The sequence below is a fragment of the Felis catus genome, chromosome A2 (assembly GCF_018350175.1).
Source record: "Felis catus isolate Fca126 chromosome A2, F.catus_Fca126_mat1.0, whole genome shotgun sequence".
NCBI lineage: Eukaryota > Metazoa > Chordata > Mammalia > Carnivora > Felidae > Felis > Felis catus.
This window is the reverse complement of record NC_058369.1, coordinates 31,526,845-31,550,806: the sequence shown is the minus strand read 5'-3', so window position 1 is coordinate 31,550,806 and position 23,962 is coordinate 31,526,845. Positions and strand designations below refer to the sequence as shown.

General features: G+C 42.3%; 1 protein-coding gene and 2 long non-coding RNA genes across 3 annotated transcripts; 1 reads left to right on the top strand and 2 right to left on the bottom strand.

The window, feature by feature from the left end:
- Nucleotides 1-5,760: 5,760 nt before the first annotated feature.
- On the top strand, nucleotides 5,761-21,202 carry PSMD6 (proteasome 26S subunit, non-ATPase 6). The gene is made up of 8 exons (XM_003982397.6): nucleotides 5,761-5,991; nucleotides 6,716-6,921; nucleotides 10,180-10,325; nucleotides 10,577-10,796; nucleotides 10,903-11,011; nucleotides 16,077-16,245; nucleotides 20,799-20,876; nucleotides 20,990-21,202. The coding sequence occupies exons 1-8, from the start codon at nucleotides 5,847-5,849 to the stop codon at nucleotides 21,084-21,086; spliced, it is 1,170 nt and encodes a 389-aa protein (XP_003982446.3). The 5' UTR covers nucleotides 5,761-5,846; the 3' UTR covers nucleotides 21,087-21,202.
- LOC123383733 lies at nucleotides 13,833-15,755 on the bottom strand. Its single transcript, XR_006593839.1, has 2 exons — nucleotides 15,553-15,755; nucleotides 13,833-15,389 (listed from the first exon to the last, which is right to left on the bottom strand). It is a non-coding gene; the product is annotated as an uncharacterized LOC123383733 (long non-coding RNA).
- Nucleotides 21,203-21,297: 95 nt separating the features above from the next.
- On the bottom strand, nucleotides 21,298-23,217 carry LOC102902480. The gene is made up of 3 exons (XR_439723.4): nucleotides 23,024-23,217; nucleotides 22,606-22,672; nucleotides 21,298-21,482 (listed from the first exon to the last, which is right to left on the bottom strand). It is a non-coding gene; the product is annotated as an uncharacterized LOC102902480 (long non-coding RNA).
- Between the last annotated feature and the right edge of the window lie 745 nt (nucleotides 23,218-23,962).

Below are 23,962 nucleotides of genomic sequence, written 5' to 3'. Positions count from 1 at the left end.
GCTCCACCCCCATTTATTCACTCCTTCATTCGGGAAATATCTGTGGGTGCTTGCTAGGCACCAGGCCCTGTTGTAGGCATTGGGCATAGCAGTACACATGACAGAAATCTTGCCCTTGTGGAGTTTATACTGGTGTTGGGGGAGACATGAATAAGGAATAAGTATACTAAAAAGTATTATTTTAGAAGATAGTCTATTTCATGGGAAAAAGAATGAGCTTGGTAAAATGGATTGGGAAGGCAGGCAGCGAGACATAATGAAATTCTAAAGAGACAGGAGGGTCCCTATCAAAATAACGCCAGCATTCTTCGCGGAGCGAGAAGAAACAATCCTAAAATTTGTATGGAACCAGAAAAGACCCCAAATACCCAAAGTAACATTGAAAAAGAAAACCAAAGCTGGAGGCATCACAATCCCGGACTTCGAGCTGTATGACGAAGCTATGATCATCAAGACAGTATGATATTGGCACAAAAACAGACACTCAGATCAATGGAACAGAACAGAGAACCCAAAAATGGGCCCACAAATGTATGGCCAGCTAATCTTTGACAAAGCAGGAAAGAATATCCGCTGGAATGAAGACAGTCTCTTCAGCAAATGGTGTTGGGGAAACTGGACAGCAACATGCAAAAGAATGGACCTGGACCACTTTCTAACACCATACACAAAAATAAGCTCAAAATGGATGAAAGACCTAAATGTCAGACAGAAAGCCCTCAAAATCCTAGAGGAGAAAGCAGGCAAAAACCTCTTTGACCTTGGCCACAGCAACTTCTCACTCGTCTCCAGAGGCCAGGAAAGCAAAAGCAAAAATGAACTACTGGGACCTCATCAAAATAAAATCTTCTGCACAGTGAAGCAAACAGTCAGCAAAACTAAAAGGCAACCGATGAAATGGGAGAAGATATTTGCAAATGACATATCAGATAAAGGGTTAGTACCCCAAATCTATAAAGAACTTATCAAACTTAACACCCAAAAAACAAATAATGCAGTGAAGAAATGGGCAAAAGACATGAATAGACTCTTCTCCAAAGAAGACTTCCAGAGGGCCAACCGACACATGAAAAAATGCTCAATATCACTCATCATCAGGGACATACAAATCAAAACCACAATGAGATACCACCTCACACCTGTCAGAATGGCTAACATTAACAACTCAGGCAACAACAGATCTTGGCGAGGACGCGGAGAAAGAGGATCTCTTCTGCATTGTTGGTGGGAATGCAAACTGGTGCAGCCACTCTGGAAAACAGTCAGAAGGTTCCTCAAAAAGCTAAATATAGAACTACCCTACGACCCAGCAATCGCACTACTAGGTTATTTATCCAAGGGATACAGGTGTGCTGTTTCGAAGGGACACATGCACCCCCATGTTTATAGCAGCACTATCAACAAAAGCCAAAGTATGGAAAGAGCCCAAATGTCCACCAATAGATGAATGGATAAAGAAGATGTGGTATATATATACAATGGAGTGTTACTCGGCAATCGAAAAGAACAAAACCTTGCCATTTGCAACTATGTGGATGGAACTAGAGGGTATGATGCTCAGTGAAATTAGTCAGAGAAAGACAAATATCATATGACTTCACTCATGAGGAGTTTAAGATACAAAACAGATGAACATAAGGGAAGGGAAGGGAAGCAAAAATAATACAAAAGGGGGACAAAACATAAGGGAGCCTTAAATATGGAGAACAAACAGAGGGTTACTGGAGGGGTTGTGGGAGGGGGGATGGGCTAAATGGGTAAGGGGCATTAAGGAATCTACCCCTGAAATCATCGTTGCACTATATGCTAACTAGCTTGGATGTAAATTTAAAAAATAATTAATTAAGAAATTAAATAAAGAGGCAGGTAGGTATGGCCCCCCTGAGAGGTAACATTTGAGTAGCCTTGAGTAGAACGAGAGTGTCTTGGGGCAGCATACTCCCTCCCCAGGCAGAGGGAGTAGTCAGGGCAGAGGCCCTGCAAGGAGTAGATGCCAGGTATGTGCAGGCAAGGGCTAGGAGGCAGGGCCTGCAGCAGAGTGAGTGAAGGGAAACATGGAGAAGAAGACCAGGGACTTTGGCAAATGCCATCTTGCAGGGCCTGCGGGCCACTGCGGGGGCTTGATTTCACAAGTAAAATGGGGAACTTAAATTTTGAAAGGATGATGCCTTGCTGGTTGCTTTGTCAAGAAGATCGCGAGGGGGAGAAGCGGGGAGACCAGGTAGGAGACCACAGTGATCCAGGTAAGAGATCATGGTGGGCAGGACCAGGTGACAACAGTAGGGATGGTAGAAAGTGGTCAGAGTCTGGATAGATTTTGGAGTTAGAGTAAGATTTCCTGGTGGACTGAGCATGTGTGTATGTGTGTGTGCCTGTGTGTGTGTGTGTGTGTGTGTGTGTGTGTGTGTATGAGAGAGAGAGAGAGAGACTTGTCAAGGAAAACCTACCCTTACTCCAATTTTGATGAGCTGCTCTCTAGGTCACCTGCAAGGTTGTCATCCTGAGATGTACCTTGATACCCTCCCAGAGATACTTCTTCTCGTGGGTGGGATTTCCCATTTTCTGGGGGGAGTTCATCCTCTGTGACTTCCTTCCTAGGAATGGGTGCATGGGAGGTAAGTTTTTGAGATGTTGCCGGTCTTAAAATCCCTATATTCATCGTAGAATAAGAGTTGAGTCTGGAGTTCTAGGCTGGAAACCATTTTACTTCAATCTTGAGGGCCTTGTCCCATTGACTTCTGGTCACCAGTGTTGCATTTCAGAAGCTACCTATCATTCTGATTCTTATTCCTGTCCAGGTGACCTTATTTCTTCTCTTTGAAAACCTTCAGAATTTTCTCCTTGAACCCAGTGTTTTAAGTTGGCACAGTGAAGTATCCTAAAAAAAAAATCCACACTGCTGTCTGTGCAATGGATTCTTTGAAACTTGAAATGCCGTCTCCTTCAGTTCTAGGACATCTGTCTTCTCAGGTTTCTCTATTCTTTCTAGAATTCTTACTCAGATATTGGCTTTTCTGGACTGCTTCTTTCTGTACACCACCAGGGAATTTCCTAGTTCAAATTCTCCTGAAGAGAACAGAATTCACCCAACCAGCTCATCTAGTTGAGATAAGCCAGATTAGCCATGAACTGCCAACCAGACAATGAATTGGTTTCCTTTGGCTTCACTTGGTCTAATCAGTTCTGGGTCATGTGACACAGCAGCCACTCCCAGGAGTTCCATCAGCAGGAGGGTAGACATTTGAGAACAGGCCTATTTTGTTAAGATAGAGCTGTCTGCAAATATTCTTTGCTGTCAAGTCTTATGTCAAGTAATGAGTTCTGGATTAGAAAAATACGATCATAATATATGTATATTTTTTGCCTAGTAAATTATGAAAATATTTTATGTATTTTTAGACTTATGTTCCAGATGGATCAAAGACTAAAGCACTGAAAGAAAGAAAGAAAGAAAGAAAGAAAGAAAGAAAGAAAAATATATTTAAGGAAACGTGGGTTAATACTTTCCAAACCATGATGTTGGAAAGATCTTACTAAGACCTGACTGTGAGAACACAGACATAAAGGAAAAGATTGATAAATTTAACTATATAAACATGGTAAACTTTTATGTTGAGAAGATTCCAGAAAAATGTAAAACAATAGGGAAATTTGCAACACTTGACAGTTAAGATCCTTAAGATATGAAGAGTGCTTACAAATTCATAAGAAAATTCCATAGAAGAATTGACAAAGCAAAAGAGGCATTTCATAAGAGGAAATACATAGGAAATACATATAGTAGTAGAAATGTGAAAAGAATTCAACCTTATGATAATAAAATAAATGTAAAGGGAAAGCAACATTGCTATTGTTGCCAAAGCTTAAAATGGTTGACAGAAGTGTACTGATAAAGAGGGAGATGGGTCCTCTGTTTAATACTGGTGGGACCGTAAATTGCTCTGTCATTTTTTAGAAAACTAATTTATATAATTCTTACACAGTATGTCGAAATATAAAATGCTTAGACTCTCTTATTCAGAAATTACACTTTTAGGGATTTGGATTAAGGAATAATTATATAAATATGTAAATGTATACACATACATGATCAGTAGTATGGTATTTATAAGACTGAGGAAATAAAACTTATCCAAATTGATAGCAATTAAGGATTGATGGAATAAAAGTTGGTACATGAAAACAATGAAATCTAAAACCAAAAAAAAAATTTTAATGGGTACCTGGATGGCTCAGTCACTTGATCGTCTGACTCTTGATTTTGGCTCAGGTCATGATCCCACTGTCATGGGATCAACCCCTGAATTGGGAGCAGACTGAGTGTGGAGCCTGCTTGGGATTCCCTCTCCCTCTCTCTCTCTTTCTCCTTCTCTCCCCCCCCCCCCCCCGCTCTGTTCATAGCACCTGGTACTTTGCAACGATGCAATAATATTTGTTGAATGAGTGAATGAATGAAAGATGGTTTAGAAAGTTCTTCGCTGAAAGTTTAACATGATGGAGTGCTAGTAATTTTTTTCTGTGTTCTTTATATTTTCTCTATCATCTGAGGGGTCCTCAAAATGCTTATTTTTACCAAAACAAGTAAATAATTTAAAAATGTGTGGTATGATGCCTACTGCTGTCCCAAATTTTCACTGCCTATATAAACTGGCTCAACTCCTCTGGAAAACAGTGTGACATTACATTTTTAAAACTCATAGAACGTTCTTTCCCTTTGTTAATCCTGCATGGGAATGCATGCTAAGGGAAATAACCGCAAAATATCAAATGATGTACGCACCCAAGGATGTTCATCCCAGTTGTTTTTTTCATTATTTTTTTTAATATTTATTTTTGAGAGAGATAGCACGCACACGCGCGCGCGCGCGTACACACACACACACACACACACACACACACGAGTGGGGGAGGGGCAGAGAGAGAGGGAGACACAGAATCCAAAGCAGGCTCCCGGCTCTGAGCTGTCAGCACAGAACCTCATGTCGGGCTCGAACTCATGGACCGTGAGATCATTACCTGAGCCAAAAGCTTAACCCACGGAGCCACCCAGGCGCCTCATCTCAGTTTTTATAGTAGGAAAACAATAACCATAGCCGACCTAAAGGTACCTCTCATGGAGGAAAGAGTAAAAGTAAATTATGGCAAATTCACCAGATGGAATTTCATGTAACTAGTACCGAGTCTGAAGACCCGATAGCAACACGAACAAAAAGAGGCTGAAAATGCGGGCGTGCAATGGTTTAAATGATGCATAAACAAAATGTTAATGTTGTTGTATTAAGGCTGGAATTCGGGGTGCCATTTCCTTAGACTGGAGGAAAGAACGTGGGTTTTGCAGCTGTGGACAGAGGTTTTTCCCCTGGCATTGCTGAATAGCTGATACACGGCCTTGCTCCGGCAGAGTACCGATGCCACAAATTTTGGTGTCTGTTTTTATTGTTGCTGTTATTGACGATGATGATGGTGGTGGTGGTGATATTTTCAAAAACTTTGCCAGCTCCTGTCACTTAGGAACGGAATGAAAAGTACACTAGCTAAAAAGCGAGGGAGGGAGACTTTTGGAAAATCGAATTTGGGAGTTGGGCCTCTAGCATACAGGGACTCTAGGGGGCCTAGAGCGAGGGAAAGCCGTTTGGGACCACACGGGGGCGCCGGCGCTCATGCCGGGCGAGGTGTTCCGTAGCGCGTCCAGCAGAGGACGCCGCTGGCGGAGGCTGACCCGGGACCGGAAGCCGGGCCGGAGGCTGCCGGGCGCGCTCGCCGACTCCTCCCGCTTCCGCTGCCGCAGCCGCCGCGGATCAGCGCCGAGTTGCCGTCCGCCCTCAGCCGCTACCGCCGCCGCCGAGATGCCGCTGGAGAACCTCGAGGAGGAGGGTCTGCCCAAGAACCCCGACCTGCGCATCGCGCAGCTGCGTTTCCTGCTCAGCCTGCCCGAGCACCGCGGAGACGCGGCCGTGCGCGACGAGCTGATGGCGGCCGTCCGGGATAATAGTGAGGCCCGCGCGAGCGCCGAGTCAGCGGCCTAGGCCCGGGCTGGCCCCGCGTCCCGGAGCCCGCGGGCATTTTCCCCGCAGGGGCTCGGGGCGCCCCGTGACGGGCCCCCGGAGACCAGGCTCGCCTTCTCGGGCTCTCAGGACCTTCCCTCCCTTAGGGGTGCCCTCGGGGCCCTGGCGCCGTGCCGTCAGAGGGGTCTGCGTGTGTGGCGGCCCTTCCCCTCTGAAGGCGGCTTGGGCGGGAGTGCCGAGGTGCCGAGCTGCGTGCCCGGCACAGAAGAAGGGCTCGGGACCTGCCGTCCTCAGCGGCTAGGCCTGGGCGGGGGCGGTCCTGTAAGAGGGGCCAGCTGTCCGCACGGAGGGGAAGTCGGGGGTCGCTGAGTCGTGCGTCGCAGGCACTGGCCCTGGGCTCTGTATCCTTGAACAGGCCTGGCGGCGCGTGTGCACAAACTGGCCTCTTTCCGCTGCTTGAAGGCTTTTTTGGAACAGAAGCCGGCCGGAGGCAAACAGGATTGCCCTGTCCCCAGCCAGGACTGGCTTCGATGCCAACCTCCCAGCAGCAGGCGTTTACGTTTCGCCAGGCCCTTCGCCGGGCTCTGACCCGTTCCTTTCCGGTGACGGGGAGGACAGCGGCTCGTGCGCGACGGAGAGGGGGGTGGGCACGGACCTGAGGGTACCAGGGGCGCCCGCTCGTAAGTCACGGCCCTCTCTTTGGCTCGCAGACATGGCTCCTTACTACGAAGCCCTGTGCAAATCCCTCGACTGGCAGATGGATACAGACCTGCTCAGTAAGATGAAGAAGGCGAATGAGGAAGAGTTGAAACGTTTGGACGAGGAGCTGGAAGATGCAGAGAAGAATCTGGGAGAGAGCGAAATCCGGGATGCCATGATGGCGAAGGCCGAGTACCTGTGCCGGATAGGTGACAAGGTGAGCCGAGGTGGTCCCCCCGCCCCCCTCCCACCTTCTATAGCCGCAGATAAGCACTTTTCTAGGTTAATAACGTCTCACGTAAAAAATTAACATCCTTCTTAAAATACAAAGGTAATGTGCTTACCTGGCCTCGTGAATGAGCACAAAAGCGAGTAAAGAGAAAGTTTTGTTGCTCCAGTCTGTCAGGAGTGCCATTAAACACGGAAGTGCAGGTGCAGACGTTTTTGTGTACCGCTTGGACAACCATGGGATCATTCCCAGTAGTGCACCTTTCTTTCTCACCTTGCTTGGAAAGCATCGGCTCTTTTGGAGGAGTTAAAAAATTACTCTTTATGTAAGTAAGAGTCGCCTTATAAGAAACTGAACATTACACTTAATGCCGAAGTTCTATTTGATTTTTCTTTGTTCCCTGCCTCCTGAAAGGTAACCTTTTTACTTCTTTTATTACAGGCATGTAAATGTCCCTGTAGAAACTGGGTAGGATAGTGTTTCAAAAAAAAAAAAAAAAAAAAACAACTTTTTGGGGGCTTCTGGCTGGCTCCGTGGAGCATGTGACCCTTGGTCTCAGGGTCGTGAGTTTGAGCCCCCATAGAGACTACTTAAAAAAATTGTTTTAAATAAGTGGGACGTTAGGGCACCCATGTTGTCTTGTTTACTTTTTCATTCAGCATTACGTCGTGATCTTTCCACGTTAACGTACGTAACTCTCGCTCATTCTGGGTAATTCCTAGCTAGTAGTCCACTGTAGGGCTGTTTCCTTGGCCCTTCAGCCAATAGTGGACGTGTATGTTCTTTTCAGCTGTTTGTGCTGGTTGCTTCAATGGGCTTCCTTGGGTATATATGCTCTGTTCTCTCGAGAGGATTCGGGGAAATGACATTGCTGGGACAGGGAAGGATTTTTGTCCTCATATATATGGCCGGTTTTTCCACATATCAGGCAACCTGATTTCTTTCCCGTCAGTGCATGAGAGGAAATCCCTACAGGTGTCAGACCTTTTGAATTTTTAATTTAGCAGCTGTGTTAATAGTGGGTAAGAGGATGGGCTTTGAATGTCATTAATTTTAAGTTGTGCCTCCTGAAGTATTTAGATGACAGATGTCGTGGCATCAGTATAAAAAAGTGTCATAGTGTGGATTCTTGGATCAGATGGGCCGGGTTAGAGTTCTGGTTTCAGTAATTAGGATTTACTGGACCCTCCATTTCCTCATCTGTAAACTAGGGACGACGACAGTTTGTACTTAGTGAGGGTTAAAGATGGGGGCAGAGAGCTTAGCTTCGTGCCCGGCAAAGAGTGCTTAAATGTTAATGACCAGAGTTATTGTTATTTTAGGCTTAAAACAAGTTTTTTCTTCTTGTAAATGTGATATGTGGTCACTAAAAATTTGGAAAAATCAGAAGAGTTTAAAAGTAGCTGATAGTTTGTGTGGTTTTCCCAGTTGTGTGATGTGCTTTGGTTTTAAAGAGGGTACGTTATTACGTGTGAGTGAGCAACTTAAAGCTGTTGATTCTGGATTTGAGGAGTTTCAACAAGGACACGGTTGAGTCGACATCAGGGGTTATCCCTTGGTGATGTGCTCCTGTCATTTTCCATGCTTGTTAAGTAACTTTTCGTTTTTTCCCTCCTGTTTACTCTGATTTTTAAAAAATGTGTTTTTGCTTATTTTGAGGGGGGGGGGGAGCGTGAGCAGGGGAGGGGCAGAGAGAGAGAGAGAGAGAGAGAGAGAGAGAGAGAGAGAGAGAGAATCCTAAGCAGGCTTTGCACTGCCAGCATAGAGCCCGACTCGGGCCTTGAACTCAGGAACCTTGAGGTCATGACCTGAGCCGAAATCATGAGTCGGTCACTTCACTGAGCCACCTAGGCGCCCCTACTCTCATTTTTAATATGTTCTTTACTCTTACTTAATGGATTTTTATTATTCACTGTGTTACCATTGACTACAGTCCTTATTCTTCATGGTGCTCATTTTGTTACATTTGGGTTAGTGGAAACTCCTTCAAGGTTTGTTTTGTTTGACATCTCATTGGTCATCCTTATTTTCTCACATGAGAGGATGTTACAGGCTCACCTGTTATTTTTACTCTCCAAACCTGGAATCATCTGTTTCTCAGGGTGGGAAGGGAGTTGTACTTAGAAACCAAGATCTGAGTGCTGGCTGTGCCCATTATTGTCTTGCTAGCCCCTGTTATTAATTTAAGAGGTGTAATTTATAATTACATAAAACAAGGCCAGACACATACTAAGAAGTACCAAGTATAGGGGTGTCTGGGTGGCTCAGTGGGTTAAGCCCCTGTCTTCGGTTGAGGTCATGATCTCAGGGTTCATGAGTTTGAGCCCCACATCGGACTCTGCTGTCAGCGCAGAGCCTGATTGGGATCCCTCCCCGTCTTGTGCACATGCTCATGCTCTCTCTCTCTCAAAAATAAACACTAAAAAAAAAAGAAGTACCAAGTATAGAGAAATGATTGTATTTATGTTGGTATTTTTAAAGCAGTAGAAACATCTTAGGGGCACCTGCATGGATCAGTCAGTTAAGTCTCTGGCCCTAGATTTCAGTTCAGGTCATGATCGCACGGTGAGTGAATTTGAGCCTTGCGTTGGGTTTCTAGCTGGCAATGGAGCCTGCTTGGGATATTCATTCATTCATTCTCTGTCTCCCCCTCTCCCCCACCTCCCCCCTCCCCCCTCCCCCCTCCCCCCTCTCCCCTGTCTCCCCCTCTTCCCCCCTCTTCCTACACTCCCCCATCCTTCCCCAGCTCATGCTCTCTTTCTCTCAAAGTACATAAACTTAAAAAAAAAAAATCTCATCCCACAGTGCTTTAACACAAAATTGTATAAACATTCCTTTGTATTTTCATAGGCAATGATTTAGGGAAAGTTTCTATTAACCATTTAAGTAGTGTAATCATTTACAATAAAGTAGTATAGTATAATTAAGGGGAAAAGTACTGAAAATGTGGAGCAAAGAATATTGAAATAATTGTGACTAAATTGTGACTATTTTTCTTACATTATTTTTTAGAATGTTGAGTATATGTTTAGGTGTATTTGATGTATTTTTTATACAAGTGGATAGAAAAGTACAATGAACCTTCATGTAGTTATCACCCACTTTCAACAATTATCAGTTTATGCCTAAGTTATTTTATCCCTGCTCCTACCTGTTCCTTCTACCCATTGTTAAGAAAATTCCAGACAGCTGATAGTTTTTGAAACTTTCAACTTTTCTCACCTGTTGCCTTACTTTTCTTGACAGGAGGGTGCTCTGACAGCCTTTCGCAAGACATATGACAAAACCGTGGCCTTGGGTCACCGACTGGATATTGTGTTTTATCTTCTTAGGATTGGCTTATTTTATATGGATAATGATCTCATCACACGAAACACAGAGAAGGCCAAAAGGTACTCTTTAATGCTGGGGATATATTCTCTCTCAATTATGCTATAAATAAGAAACCGATGGAAGAAATTTGCCTCTTTTATTTACAACTAATAAATTGGTCAAATAATTCAAGTACTTATTTAGTAAAATATTTTCTTTAAATATTTTCTTTTGATTCAAGTTGTTGTTTTCTCTTTGAAAATAACACAAAATTGATAAAAAGTGGCCTTGTCTGTTTCCAGATTGTGACCTTACTATTTTTTATTTATAGCTTAATAGAGGAAGGAGGAGATTGGGACAGGAGAAACCGCCTAAAAGTATATCAAGGTCTTTACTGTGTGGCTATTCGTGATTTCAAACAGGCAGCTGAACTCTTCCTTGACACAGTTTCAACATTTACATCCTATGAACTTATGGATTATAAAACCTTTGTGACTTACACTGTCTATGTCAGCATGATTGCCTTAGAAAGACCTGATCTCCGGGAAAAGGTAACAACTACATCTTTAATACTCCTATTTAAAAACTACTCCCTGCTTTTCTAACTTAAGTACTCACGAAAGCACACATTTGTGTTTGTTTCTTTTTAATTTGTAGGTGATTAAAGGAGCAGAGATCCTGGAGGTGTTGCACAGCCTTCCGGCAGTTCGGCAGTATCTGTTTTCCCTCTATGAATGTCGTTACTCGGTTTTCTTCCAGTCATTAGGTAAGGATAGAGTTCGGTTGCTCACGTCGGTTGTCTGTCTTCGTCTTAATCCTGATTCGGTGTGCAGATAACTAAGGTGACTTTTTATATATGTGAAAAACACTGTGGAGGTAGCTGCTGGTCTTCGATCGGTGTGGCTAATGTTTTGCCCCTTTTGTTTAGGGAGTGGGGTTAGCAGACTAGGACTTGTTTTTGTATAGCCCAGTAGGCAAGATTGATGTTCACACCGTTAAAGGTTTGTTTGAAAAAAGTTTTTTTTAAGTTCATTTATCTTGAGAGATTGCGCATGTGCAAGCGGGAGGGGGAGAGAGAATACCGAGCAGCCTCGGTATCAGTCCAGCACAGAGCCTGATGCGGGTCTCCATCTCTGTGAGATTATGACCCGAGCCAAAGTCGAATCACGTGCTTAATCAAGTGAGCCACCCAGACACCTGTTTAAAATTTTTTTTAAAGAACTAAAAAAATAACAAAATGGTTTGTTTTTTTTTTAAGAACTGAGAGGAATATGTGACAGAGGGCTTTGTGCCTGTCAGTGGCTTCAAAATGTTTAGCGTCTGGCCCTCTGATGAAGAAGTTTGGTAGACTCCCTGATTTAGAGTCTTAAGGGGGTAGAAGTCAGAAGTGAGCACATAGTCAGTTACAAGTATTGAGTTTTATGGGGAAAGATGTGAGGGAATCCTTCATTTCCTGTTGGGTTAATGTTAATTGAGCCTTGAATTCAGCAGTGAGTCATTCTTTATGCAGTATGTAAATCTTTGGCTGATTTGCAAATCATTTTCAAGCGCTGTGAGTTGAGAAAATAATTTCGTGGAAGTACTTGTGGTATCCCTCCAAAAATAGTTAAATGATCCTACCCAAATCTGCTTGATTTTCCTGTCGTCCCCATTCCTTTGTGGTCATTTGGTTTTCTGTTGTTGAGCACAAATACTAAGATGATAAAAAAATTGCCTTGCATCAAGTCAACCCAAAGGTCCTTCCTAAATGATCTTCCTGAAACTTGAAGAACTTGGCATTGATACATTTTCTTGCTTATGCAGCAAATTCCAGAAAGTATTTGCTTCAATAGATAGCCTTCACGAGAATTGTGAAGGGTGGGGATGGGACTCTAATGCTTGTTCGATTTCTGAAGTGGGTTTTGGCCTGATGTTTGTGGAGTGCTTTCTCTATGCATTAAAAGTTAGGCTGCTTTTTGAGAATTGATGTTACTTACCTTATGTGACGTGGGAACAGGGCCATTACCATGATGCGTTTCCTGCTTGGCTTCATCTTCTCATGCATACTCAGGTGTGTTTGCACACAGGATTGTATTGCAGAATTATCGTTCTTCCTTTTTTATGCTTGTGGGTGTCCTGGTCATTACTGCGCTCAAATGTGGGGCCTTTCCCCTCTTCAGAATGAATCCCTCCCCTGCATTCCTGAGGAGCTCTTATTTCATGCCCCTTCCTCTTTTTTTACTGAGAAATAAATTACATACCATAAAGGTCACCCGTTTCAAGTGTAAAATTTGGTGGCCTTATTGACAAAGTTGTGCAGTCGTCATGAATTCCTAAATATCTTCACCCTGAAAGGAAATCTGGAAGCATTGAGCTGTCACTTCCCATTCCTCCCCCAGCTACCACTAATCTTTCTATCTCCATGGATTTGCATATTCTTACTCTGACATTTCCTATAAATGGCGTCACATATATGTGGCACTTTGTGCCTGGTTTCTGTTGCCCATTTCATCGGTCATCTTGTTGTGACATCTACCAGTGCTGCATTTAGTTTTATGGCTGAATGATACTCCATTGTATGGATATACTACACTTTTAAAACCCCTTGATCAGTTGATGGACTTTGGGTTGTCTCTCCTTTTTGGCTGTGATGGGCATTTGTGTGTGTTTCGTGCAGACCTTTGTTTTCATTTCTCTCGTGTGTATATGTACTTAGTAGTGAAACTCCTGGATCATGTGGTAATTCTTTGATTAATATTTCAGGAACTGCTAAGCTGTTTTCAAAGCAGCTGCATCATTTCAAGTCTCCACCAGCAGCGTGTGCGAGAGTTTGTTTCCTCACGTCCAGTACTTGTTACTGTGTCTTTGTGATTATAGACATCTTAGTGGGTGTGAAGTGCTATCTGGTGGTTTTGACATTTCTCGGACTCTGATCTGTCTGATGTTGAACCTCTTGTGTGCTTATTGGTCATATGCCCCATTTTTACAAGAGCACATTACTTTGTGGTTCTTTCTTAGTTTGTCTCTTCCAACTAGAATTGTTGGGAGTTTTTTTTTTTTTTTTTAATCTTTGTAATGAACTTGACTACCAGTACATTGCCTGTATATTAGTAAGTGCTCTGTACAAATGTCTGTTGTGTTAAATCAATAACTTAAGAGAAAAGTGAGGAAAAATAGTATCGTTGTATAGGAAATTGATGGCTTTGGAAACTGGTTAAAGTATTAACCTCCTCCTACGCTCCCCATCCCTAATCAGTCTTTTATTTAAACATTGTGGATAACAGTTTTTATCTCTACCAGATTAATATGTTGCCCAGATACTTTAGATGCAGAAGAATGGTTAAATTTTCTTTGATGACAAAGTCATTATTTGTACCATTTCTTCTCTACTATAGTGAGACATGTAGGGTTTATTGGGTTTTATGAGCCTTTTTTGCTTCTCCAGATGGTCATAGTGTGTGTGCTTTAAAATATTTCCTTTGAGAAAGGAAACTGCATCTTTTTCTAGGTAATATATGATTGTTTTTAAAATTAAAAATAGAGAAAATCCTATTCCCACATCCATACCTGTGTTCACTCATCAAATTCTTCCAGAGAGAACCATTTTATAGATCTTTCCAAATCTTTTATTCATTCAAACATACTTGAAGAAATGGAAAACAACATAACAAAAAACCCAAGGTTGTACGTACGCGTGGAGAAATTTCAAACAATGTTATTTAAAGAAGAAAATGGGTCTCCCTAACTGATGCTTGCCAGGGTCCTTTCTCTAGTCAAGTTTCAAAGGTGTCCTTCAGGGACATTTGTGTCCAGAGATACAAGCATGTAACACCATCGTTAAACATACGTGGGTGTGTTTTACATGCTGTTTTCTAAGTCGCTTTTTTTTCTCTTCTCAGTATAATGTGAATATATTTTCATGTCTCTATAAAAATAGTTGGTCATTCAGTCAGTATTTGTAAGCAGCTGTCACATATCAGACACTGCATATGTGGTGGCAAATCAAACACGTGGAGCTCCTTGGACGTTCTGGTTACCCTCTTAAAAGACCTTCTGTTTCAGCGTGTTGGATGTGCCATAATCCATCCTCTACTGATGAAAAATTACGCTGTTTACAGTTTTCTCCTATTGTGAACAACTTTGTTTTGAACATTCTCTTATAATTCATTTTTTCTATTTCCACTTATTTCCTTAGGAAGAAACCCAAGAAAGTGAATTTTACAAAGTATAAACACAATACATCTTGATCACTGTTGCCCTCCAGAAATACTCTGCCAATTTACATTTACACTTTTTTACTGAAGTATAACTGAAATGCAATGCCAATTTCAGGTGGACAACACGGTGATTTGATGTTTATATACATTGTGAAAGGATTACCATATAAATCTTGTTACCATCTGTCACCATACAAAGTTAATACATTATTGACTATATTCTGTGTCCCCATGGATTTATTTTATGTATAAACCATTTCTACTCTCAACTTAAATCATTTTAAGAGAGCCTGGCCCCTTGCCCCCGTACTGCTAACCAGTCTGAGAGGAGGAAAATAATTATGTTGATATTTTATTCATTTCTTGTTTCCAGGGATAGTTTATATTTAACTCTTCAGTCTTCTTTTAAATGGCACATAAATGACAGAAGATGTTTTATGTTCGGCTTATGGATATGACCCATCCTGACGAACAGTTAGCTTCCCTGTCTCTTCCCTGGGTTTTCTCGCTGTATTTTCCAGTTTTATGGAGATAGGACATGTTGTGTAAGTTTAAGCTATACAACATAATGACTTGATATTTATGCATTTATTTTATTCATGTGAATAAGCATTATCTTGTTATAGGGCCATTGATTTCCATGTTGCTAAACCACGCATTGCTTCACTCATCCTTCTCTCCTTTGATGTTGACCAGCCTTTGCATCATGCCCGCATCTTTGTTCTCTTGAACGATAACACACCTTTGTTTTCCCCAGACCTACCACCTTATCCTTTGTCAGACCTCTTAGTGACTGCCTCAGACTTGGTCATTGCTCTTGTCCCCGTCTTCATTCTGTCAAGTACATCTGGATGGCAGTGATTTCCAAATTCATGTCTCCAGCCTCAAACTTTCCAGTGAGCGCCAGACCCATGCCTGAATGTCTCCTTGATATCTTCACTTGGATGTCTAAGAGGGGAATCCACATGAACACTGTGAATCTCCCTTTCCCTGCCTCCAAAAAACCTCCCAAACCAAGAAACAAAACAAAACAGTTCTCCTTCTCCAGGGATTTGCATCTTGTTAAAGCCAGAAACATAAGTATATTTTTTATTTTTTTGGTCTTGCTTACCTTCCTTCTCCCCATATCTGTCTCTGTGTTGCTGTGTTTTGAATCTCTCCTCCTTTGTATTCTGGGCCGAACTGGGCTCTTCCTGCCTTGGGACTTCTGCATTATTTGCATTGCTCTGTGCCTCCTGCTGTTTGGCCACTTCCTCAGAGGGCTTCCCTGTCCACCCCAAACCACAGGAAGGCCTCCTAGTCACTGTTACGTCGCTCTTCTGTTTTCTACACAGAATTTATTGCTCTCTAAGAATGTCTTGTATATTCATTTCTCTCTCTTCTTTGAAAACTTAGTTTCTGTGGTAGCAGGGTCTTGGCTTTTTGGTTTACTGCCGTGTCCTTACTCTTCAGAGCAGTGATGCAGTAACTATGTAGTAAAATAATTTGTGTGGATTGCTCGTTAATATCCCATATATATATTTTAACCACTTTTAGTGACTTCTAAGAGCTCCTTAGAATCAAAGCTATTAATTCTTATATTATAAACATGGTCTCTGATTTCTCTCTTACAATTTGTCATCTTATTTGTTGCAGCTGTTGTGGAACAGGAAATGAAAAAGGACTGGCTTTTTGCTCCTCATTATCGATACTATGTAAGAGAAATGAGAATTCATGCATACAGCCAGCTGCTGGAATCCTATAGGTCATTAACTCTTGGCTATATGGCAGAAGCCTTTGGTGTTGGTGTGGAATTCATCGATCAGTAAGTTTAACAATTATGTTAATATAGATCCCTTGAAGTTATGTGTCAACTTGTACATTTTCTCAATGGACATTGCTTCCCTCAATTGTAAAAAAAAAAAGTGAGTTTTTCTCTAAATATTATCAAAACAGTCATCTGTTATTTCTGCCTTCATGATATGCCCCTTTTAGTAACAGATGGGGATATCAAGTTGTGGAGAGGTTAAGTGATTTTGCCAAAGGTTGTTAGGACCAGTTATTACTACAACGGTATTGTGTTCCTTCTCTGTGGACTACGTTGCTGCTATAGTAATGACTCTGATGCCTTTCTTAGACCTCACATTAAGATCCTACTTTCTCTGCTAATGCCTCAGGTTTTTTGGCTACTGCTGCTATTCTGGTGACATTAGTTGTTAAAAATGGGACTTTTAGCCCTTGAATCAGTGATTCATCAGATACTTGCTAAGCCTTTATGCTATGGTTGGCACTGTTCCAGGTCCTTGTTGTTATGGACTTTAATACTCTCTATATGGGGAGAGTTAGCTAGTAGGCAAATCAATACATAAGGTAAATTGAGATAGAAATGAATCTGTGGAGATAATGGAACAGAAAGATGTGTTTGGCTGCAGTGTATTGGTAGTGTTGGTGGGGGGGAGCTGTGGGAGAGTCAGGCAGATACGTGTTTGTGCAGGGCCTGGTAGGCCATGGTATGGAGCTTCGGTTTTAATCTAGGCCCTGTGGAAAGCCCCTGGAGGATGTTACGCAGGAGAGTGATACGTTTTCATGCTGTGTCTTAGACTGCAAGGGGACAGGGAGGCTAGTTGAGCTGGCCGTTCAGTACAGTAGCTCATGGAGGAAATAGGTGGTGGCCTGGACAAGGGTGTGGGAGGAGTACACATTCAGAATATGTGCTGTCCTTAGAGTATCTGGATCAGTGCTTCCCAAATACAGGTCTTATAAATGTTGGTGATAGTTTTCAATGGCCCACAGTGAACAAGATGGTAAAGTTAAATCATGCTATATTTCATTTAAAAAAGAACATTCTCATTTTAGGGGTTTGATTTTTCTGGTTTATGATGAAAAATTTCACATCTGTAGGAAGTGCTAAGGGGTTACAGTGTTGATTGTATCGTTAACATTTTGTTGTATCTGCTGTATATCCTAGGTTTCAAACATTTCAAAGTAAATTTTAGCCACCGGTACATTCCATCCCTACTTGCTTCAGCATGCATATTTGCTTATAGGCTTGTTTGGAGGTAATGTTTACATCTGGGTGAGAGACACAGATCTTCAGTATGACCTGAGCTCCTCTGTTGAGCTGTCACTATCAGAAATCCCCTTATACTCTTCCTTTGAAAGAAAAAAGGCAGTGATTGTTTTGTTTGCATTTTAAAAATTGTTACCAAGATAGAAGGCTGGTATGCCTAGGTTGGTTTTAGTTCTGAATTGAACTAGTCTGTGAAATTCCAATCTGGTAACTACTGCCCAGCAGAGTTGGTTCCTGGAATGGGGGGTGTCCATTAAGAATGTGATTGTTCAGGACTCACCGAAGGGGTGGCTTACTGTGGTGAGTAGTGCATGCAAAACCAGGGCTGGCCTGGCTGCTTCTAGCTTTCTCACCGAATAGCTATGTGGCCTTGGTCTGATTCTGCCCCTTCCTCAGTTTCTTAACTGTGCCACGGAGGGGATCCAGCCTTCGCTACTTGGGGGCTATTTGAGGCTCAAAATGACATTGTGGATAAGGTGCAGAAAAGCAGCAGGAATGTGCCATTAGACATACTGCAGTGTTCAACTTATTACGGTGACCTGAGTTCTGGATGGTGTATTTCAGATGGTATGTGACTTTTTTCCTTCATGCTTGCAGGCCGGCTCTAAAGGCGAAAGTTGTATGTACACACAGAGCTCTAGTTGTTACCTAGAAATAAATTTCCGACACCCAATTCACATCTGGGTTTTTCCTAGATCCTTCTTTTTTTTTAAATGTTTATTTTTGAGAGAGAGAGGGAGGGAGAGACAGAGTACAAGCAGGGGAGGGGCAGAGAGAGGGAGACACAGAATCTGAAGCAGGCTTCAGGCTCTGAGGTGTCAGCACAGAGCTGGAGGCGGGGCTTGAACCTGCGAGCCGCGAGATGACGGACTGAGCCACCCAGGCACCCCTTCCTGGATCCTTTTTATTCCTCCCTTTAAGAAGGGTCTGAATTAGTAATTTTGAACATAATTCTCCATCACTCTTCCACTTCCTTAGATATTGTTGGAGAATGGGAAGGGGCCAACACTACTCTGTTGACAGGTTTAAGGTTACCCACGATCTGCATTACACCATTGTGTGTTGGTAGGTCTTCTGCTTGAAACCTGGGATGCAAACCTGGTTTTTAGGTTATTTGTTCAGTAAGTACTCCGTTCATCCTTACTGCGTACCTTCTGTGTGTGTGGCACCATGCTGCAGGCTTGGGGAAATACTCCCTGCTGGCAGGACGAGCAAACGTGGGATGTGTTCAGTTGGCACAGAGGAGAGGACAGGTGGTTTGGATCTAAAGCAGGGAAATGGGACCTGCATGCAAACTTGGGGACTTACCAGTTAAGTTTTGTTGTTGTAAACAGCAGGGAAGCTGCGCCCAGATTATTCTTGGGGTGTAGAGTTCAGAGTGAGCATACCTGGGAGTCAGTATGTGTGATTCAAGTGCCTGAGAAACGGACACAGATGGCTCCTTGTGCGCCTTTAGACTTGAGGTCATTGCATTTTTAAGATTTCCCTAAGAAGGTAAGGAATAGGGGGCTTTCTCGGTGGAAGCAGTAGCACAAAAAACATAGGAGGGTGTGGTGTGGCGTTATGTTCAGAAACAGACAAGCAGGGTTCTGAATGCCAGACTGAGGAGTCTGCCCCACCAGTCCAGGCACAGGTAAGTGAGGCTCTGAAATCTGGGGGTGCTGGGAGTGACAAGCACCTTGGGCATCCACGGTCAGGATCTGGGGTTGAGGAGTCTGTCCTAACCTCAGCAGAGGGCATTCTGGAGTTTGTCTGTAGAGCTCGTGTGTAAGTCAGAGCTGCTTCCAGAGGTTCCCGGATAGATTTGGGTGCAACCATTAAGGCTGCCGGTGGTTACATTCGGTGTAATTTTCTGTGTGAACCTCAGCGCCAGAGTAGTAGTTGTAAATGGGTTAGCAGCTGCCTCTGGAAATGGAACTATTTCAGTCTTTGCAAAACGAACACAAGTGAGGTTAGAAAACCCAAAAAAGTTGAAAAAGACCAGTGGTTGGATCAGATAGATTTTTGAGGGAGAGTAAGCGTGCCACCTGTGTATCTGTCTGTACCTATCTCCCAATAGCATAGCCTTTTCAGCTTTCAAGCTCTTTGAAGCTCATAACCAGATTTTCCAAAATTACACATTTCCTTATTAAAAATGCTAATTCTACCAAGATTCAATAATAACGTTTAGTTCCTTTGCATCTTATTATATCACTCACTCTTCTGTAAGTGGGAGACATCCCTCAGCATTGCATTATACTTTCTTCTCCCCAGTATGATGGCATTACAGCTTTGATTTGCATTTTTAATGAGTAAAATGGATCTCCCTTGAGTATATAACTTTGCCCACATTTTAATGAGCCATTTGATCTGTGGGTTGTTTTTTTTTTTTTTTTTTTTTTGTAATTTACACTGCCAACATCTGTCCATGTTGTCATTTAGTTTGTGACTTGGTTTTGGTGATGGTATCCTATGTAGAAATTCTCTTTACATAACCAGGTTTATCAGGGGGTCTTTAAATATATTGCCTTACTACCATTCTCAGCACTTTTGTCAGAGATTTGTTAAGATTCAGTCTCTTTTTTGTTCATGTGCTAGGATCAGGATGTTTTAGCATCTGGGAAAGTAATCTGTCATATAATTTGTATTTAAATTGAGCTATTCTATTACAAGTAGATTATTTTAAAGAAGTCATCTTTCCACTTATTCTCTTGGATAGCATTGCAAAGTCTTCAGCTTTTGTGTATCTGTAAGCATTTACTTTTCCCTCTGTGCTGGTAGACGATCTCTGACCGTGCTTCGTTGCTAATGCTAGTCCCGTCTGACCATGTTCTAGATAGCTTCAGTTTGAGGTTTGGGGTCATGACTGTATAGGTATTCCGAAAGACCTTTTTCACAACAGACTACTATCATCTGTTCATTCCTGATCCTAATTTAGCCTGGCATCTTCTTAGGTCTTAAAAATAATTTGCCAGCTTTTTTTTTCACCTCCATGCTCAGAAGGGATTTTGAAAATCCAGAGCATGATCTGCTCTTGTTGTATCACGTGCCCCTGCCCCATTTGTTTCTCTCCCTCCAGGCTTTTCTTTGGAGCTTTAAAGATGTGCTTACGAATAATTTCATTCACTAAATAGGAAATTTCGTACTCCTCTTAGCAGAGGAGCCTGCAGTATGCCAAGATCTTCTCGGCTACTCGGCTACTCAGCCTGGAAGCAAACTAAATGTCCCCTTGAGAGAGAGTGGAAACATGTATTTAGGGCAGTTTATGTTTTTTAAGAATTCTGTATGAGGCTAACACTAATGCCTTTTTCCCCCCCTCTTGATTATAGGGAACTCTCCAGATTTATTGCTGCAGGGAGACTACACTGCAAAATAGATAAAGTAAATGAAATAGTGGAAACCAACAGGTACTGTTAAGTTTGTATATCACTGTGTATCAGAATATAAAAGCAGGCCGACTACGGTTATGGAGTAATGTGACTGGTAAATAATGCCATCTTTTTCTTGAATTTATTTATAGACCTGATAGCAAGAACTGGCAGTACCAAGAAACTATCAAGAAAGGAGATCTGCTACTAAACAGAGTTCAGAAACTTTCCAGAGTAATTAATATGTAAAACCATGTAAACCAAGGATTTCCTTTAGAGATAACTATTTGGAATTTTTATAGCTTACTTTACTATGTGCCCAGTTCAACTGTATAAAATAAACACTGCATTGTTGTTTCTTTCGATTTACTTTTTTCTTATTAATACCTACTTTTAAAGAACGGAGGCTGGTGATATTAAAATAATGCCACTTTGATAATCAGAGACGATAGAGCCGGAGTTCACATCTGAGGTTTATACAAAAGTCTCCTGAATTTTAGAAAGAAGAAGAGTACATACTTGGGACGCCTGGGTGGCTCGGTTGGTTAAGCAACCGACTCTTGGTTTCGGCTCAGGTCATGATCTTGCGGTTTTGTGAAGTCGAGCCCCAGCATTGGGCTCTGCACGGGCTGCTTGGGAGTCTCTCTATCAAAATAAATAAGAATACGTGCCATATAGTAGTCCATAACTAAACACTGCGTGTCCCATGTAGTACACCAGACAGTAGATAAATGAAATGCATCTCAAACTTTCCCTCACAAATGAATAACCACAGAAGACATGGTAGTCTCCTCCAAAGGAATAACTTCCTCACCCTCGAGTCCAGAATGTACCACTCTTAAAAAAACCCAACAACCTATGTCGATATTGGCAATGGGATCTGTTTTTCCCCCAATAAACCACCACAGTAAGGAAAACAAAGATGTTCTATTTTTTTTTTCTTAATTAGAATATAAACCCTGTGAGTCAGATGGGGAGAAGTGCTAGGAAAAACGAAATCTAAAACCCAATGAAAACGACATCTAAAACCAGATAAACGAGACAGTGAATTAGGGCGTGAAGAGCTCTCCTAGGGGGTGTCACAGAAGGCCTCTAAGGTGACATTTAAAGAAAGAGGAAGAACCTGCAAATATCTAGGAGGAGAAAGATGGAAAGTCACTGGAGGTTTTAAGCAGCGAATGACCCGATTTGACTTAACCTTTCAAGTGTCACGGTCCATAGCAGGAGCCGAATTTGCTGAAAGATGAGAATGTGGGGAGAGAGTGAGTCCGGGTTGATCTGAAGCTTTTTTAAATTCTGAGTTTGACAACAGCCATCTGAGTTGAAGTAGCATTTTACCATAAACGGGGAGAGAAGTATGTTTTAGTTTGCACGGTGGTGTTTTGTGATCAGAATGATTCAGTGACAGAGGAGAAAACATCTCAATCGATGGTAACTGACACAACTCAACATTCATTCATGATAAATGTGTAAGCAAACTACAGATAATAAAGGGGGCCAGTGACGTGACCAGAGCGGTGCTCCGACAGAAGTCTACTTCCTGCTGGCGCTGTATGGTGGGTGGCAGGCTAGTAAATTGCTGGACACGCCTCACGCGTTTGAGAATATCCACTTAACGGATTCCCAAAAACGCTTACTTAAAAAACCTTAATGATCACTATAATTTCTTGAAGAAAACGTGAATAGAAGTACTGTACTCTTAACCCAGGATCCTGAAAATCCGGGCAATTTGTGAAAGCCAACATCTTGTAGTCCACTGAGAACTTACTGTGTTCCTTGTGTCCATTTAAAGAGTAGAATTCTGTTCATAGCAAACTGACTCATTGCAGTGCATGCTAAAGGAAAAAAAAAAAAGGATTGAAATGTCAGTTTCTTAAAATAGCCCTTTTCCTCCGCTCCCACCTCTAAGATCGCCATGCCTGACGTGATCACAGAGTGGTTCTGGCTTTTCATTCAAGGCTTAGACTTACCCCTGGTCTAGAGAGAGAGTTCCCAAAACACTTTTCTTTTTCCCCACTTGCTTTCAATGTACTTGACTTTATTTTTTTTCACTATTTTAGCCCAACTGCATAAAATGAGGTGAGGATGACTTAGACTTAGCTAAGCTAAAAGAAACAAGCCATCTAGTTCAGGATAGGGAGAGTCACAACTCTAGTAGCTGATAACTGTCTAATAGAATAACTTACCTTACAGATGAAGGAAACAATACAGTTTTGAGGTGAAGAGTCCATTTTTTCCTTTTTCTAAAAGGTAATATATGCTCATTGCAAAAAAAATTCAAGATACCAAGGGGGGGGGGCACCTTCCTGGGTGGCTCGGTTGTGTCCACCGACTCTTGATTTCAGCTCAGGTCATGATCTTGCAGTTGGTGGGTTCCAACCCCGACCTGGGCTCTGAGCTGATAGCACGAAGTCTGCTTGGAATCCTCTCTCCCTCTCTGCTTCTCCCCCACTCATGCACACGTGCTCTCTCTCAAAATAAACTTTAAAAAAAAAAAAAAAGATACTAAAGCGGATTGCCTTGTCATTCCACACCCTAGAGAGGCAGCTCCGGTCACCATTTTGATGCTCTCCATTTCTAATCCCCTGTACGTGTAGTTTTTAATAGAAAATTGGACCCTTTGTTACATAATGTTCACGAGTTATTCTATGTAATTACAAATCCCAGTGGACTACTATGATACCTCAAAGTAATCTGGAGGTGAAAATAAAGGTGGCATCCAACCTGTCTCTTTCTAAGAGGCCATATGCTGTGGGAGAAACAGGACTGACACTAAAGCTAGAAACCGCCAATTCTGGTCCCAGCTGCCCTCACACTGGCCACCTGATGTTGGGAGAAATAACCTCCTTCATCTCTCTCAGCCTATTCCCCCTCATTTGTAAAGTGCAGGAGAAATCAGGCTTATGTGGCTCATCTACGTGAAAATACCACTACAGCACTAAACACAACAGCAATTTACTAAAATGCATTTCTCAGGACAGTAATCTGTTTAGTAGAAAGTTATCATGTAAGATGAATAAATTGAGGTACCTCAGCCAACTTTTGTAGGATAAACAATTGTCGAGATTTTTGTATTTGATCTCACCACACTGATGTTTTTTTAACGTTTATTCACTTTTGAGAAA

Bases quoted from the DNA above. Each gene is read 5' to 3' on its own strand.
- PSMD6 (XM_003982397.6), top strand. From the start codon at position 5,847: ATGCCGCTGGAGAACCTCGAGGAGGAGGGTCTGCCCAAGAACCCCGAC. The intron at 6,922-10,179 runs GTGAGCCGAGGT...TTTTCTTGACAG, and splicing joins TGTGCCGGATAGGTGACAAG to GAGGGTGCTCTGACAGCCTT. The intron at 11,012-16,076 runs GTAAGGATAGAG...TATTTGTTGCAG, and splicing joins GGTTTTCTTCCAGTCATTAG to CTGTTGTGGAACAGGAAATG.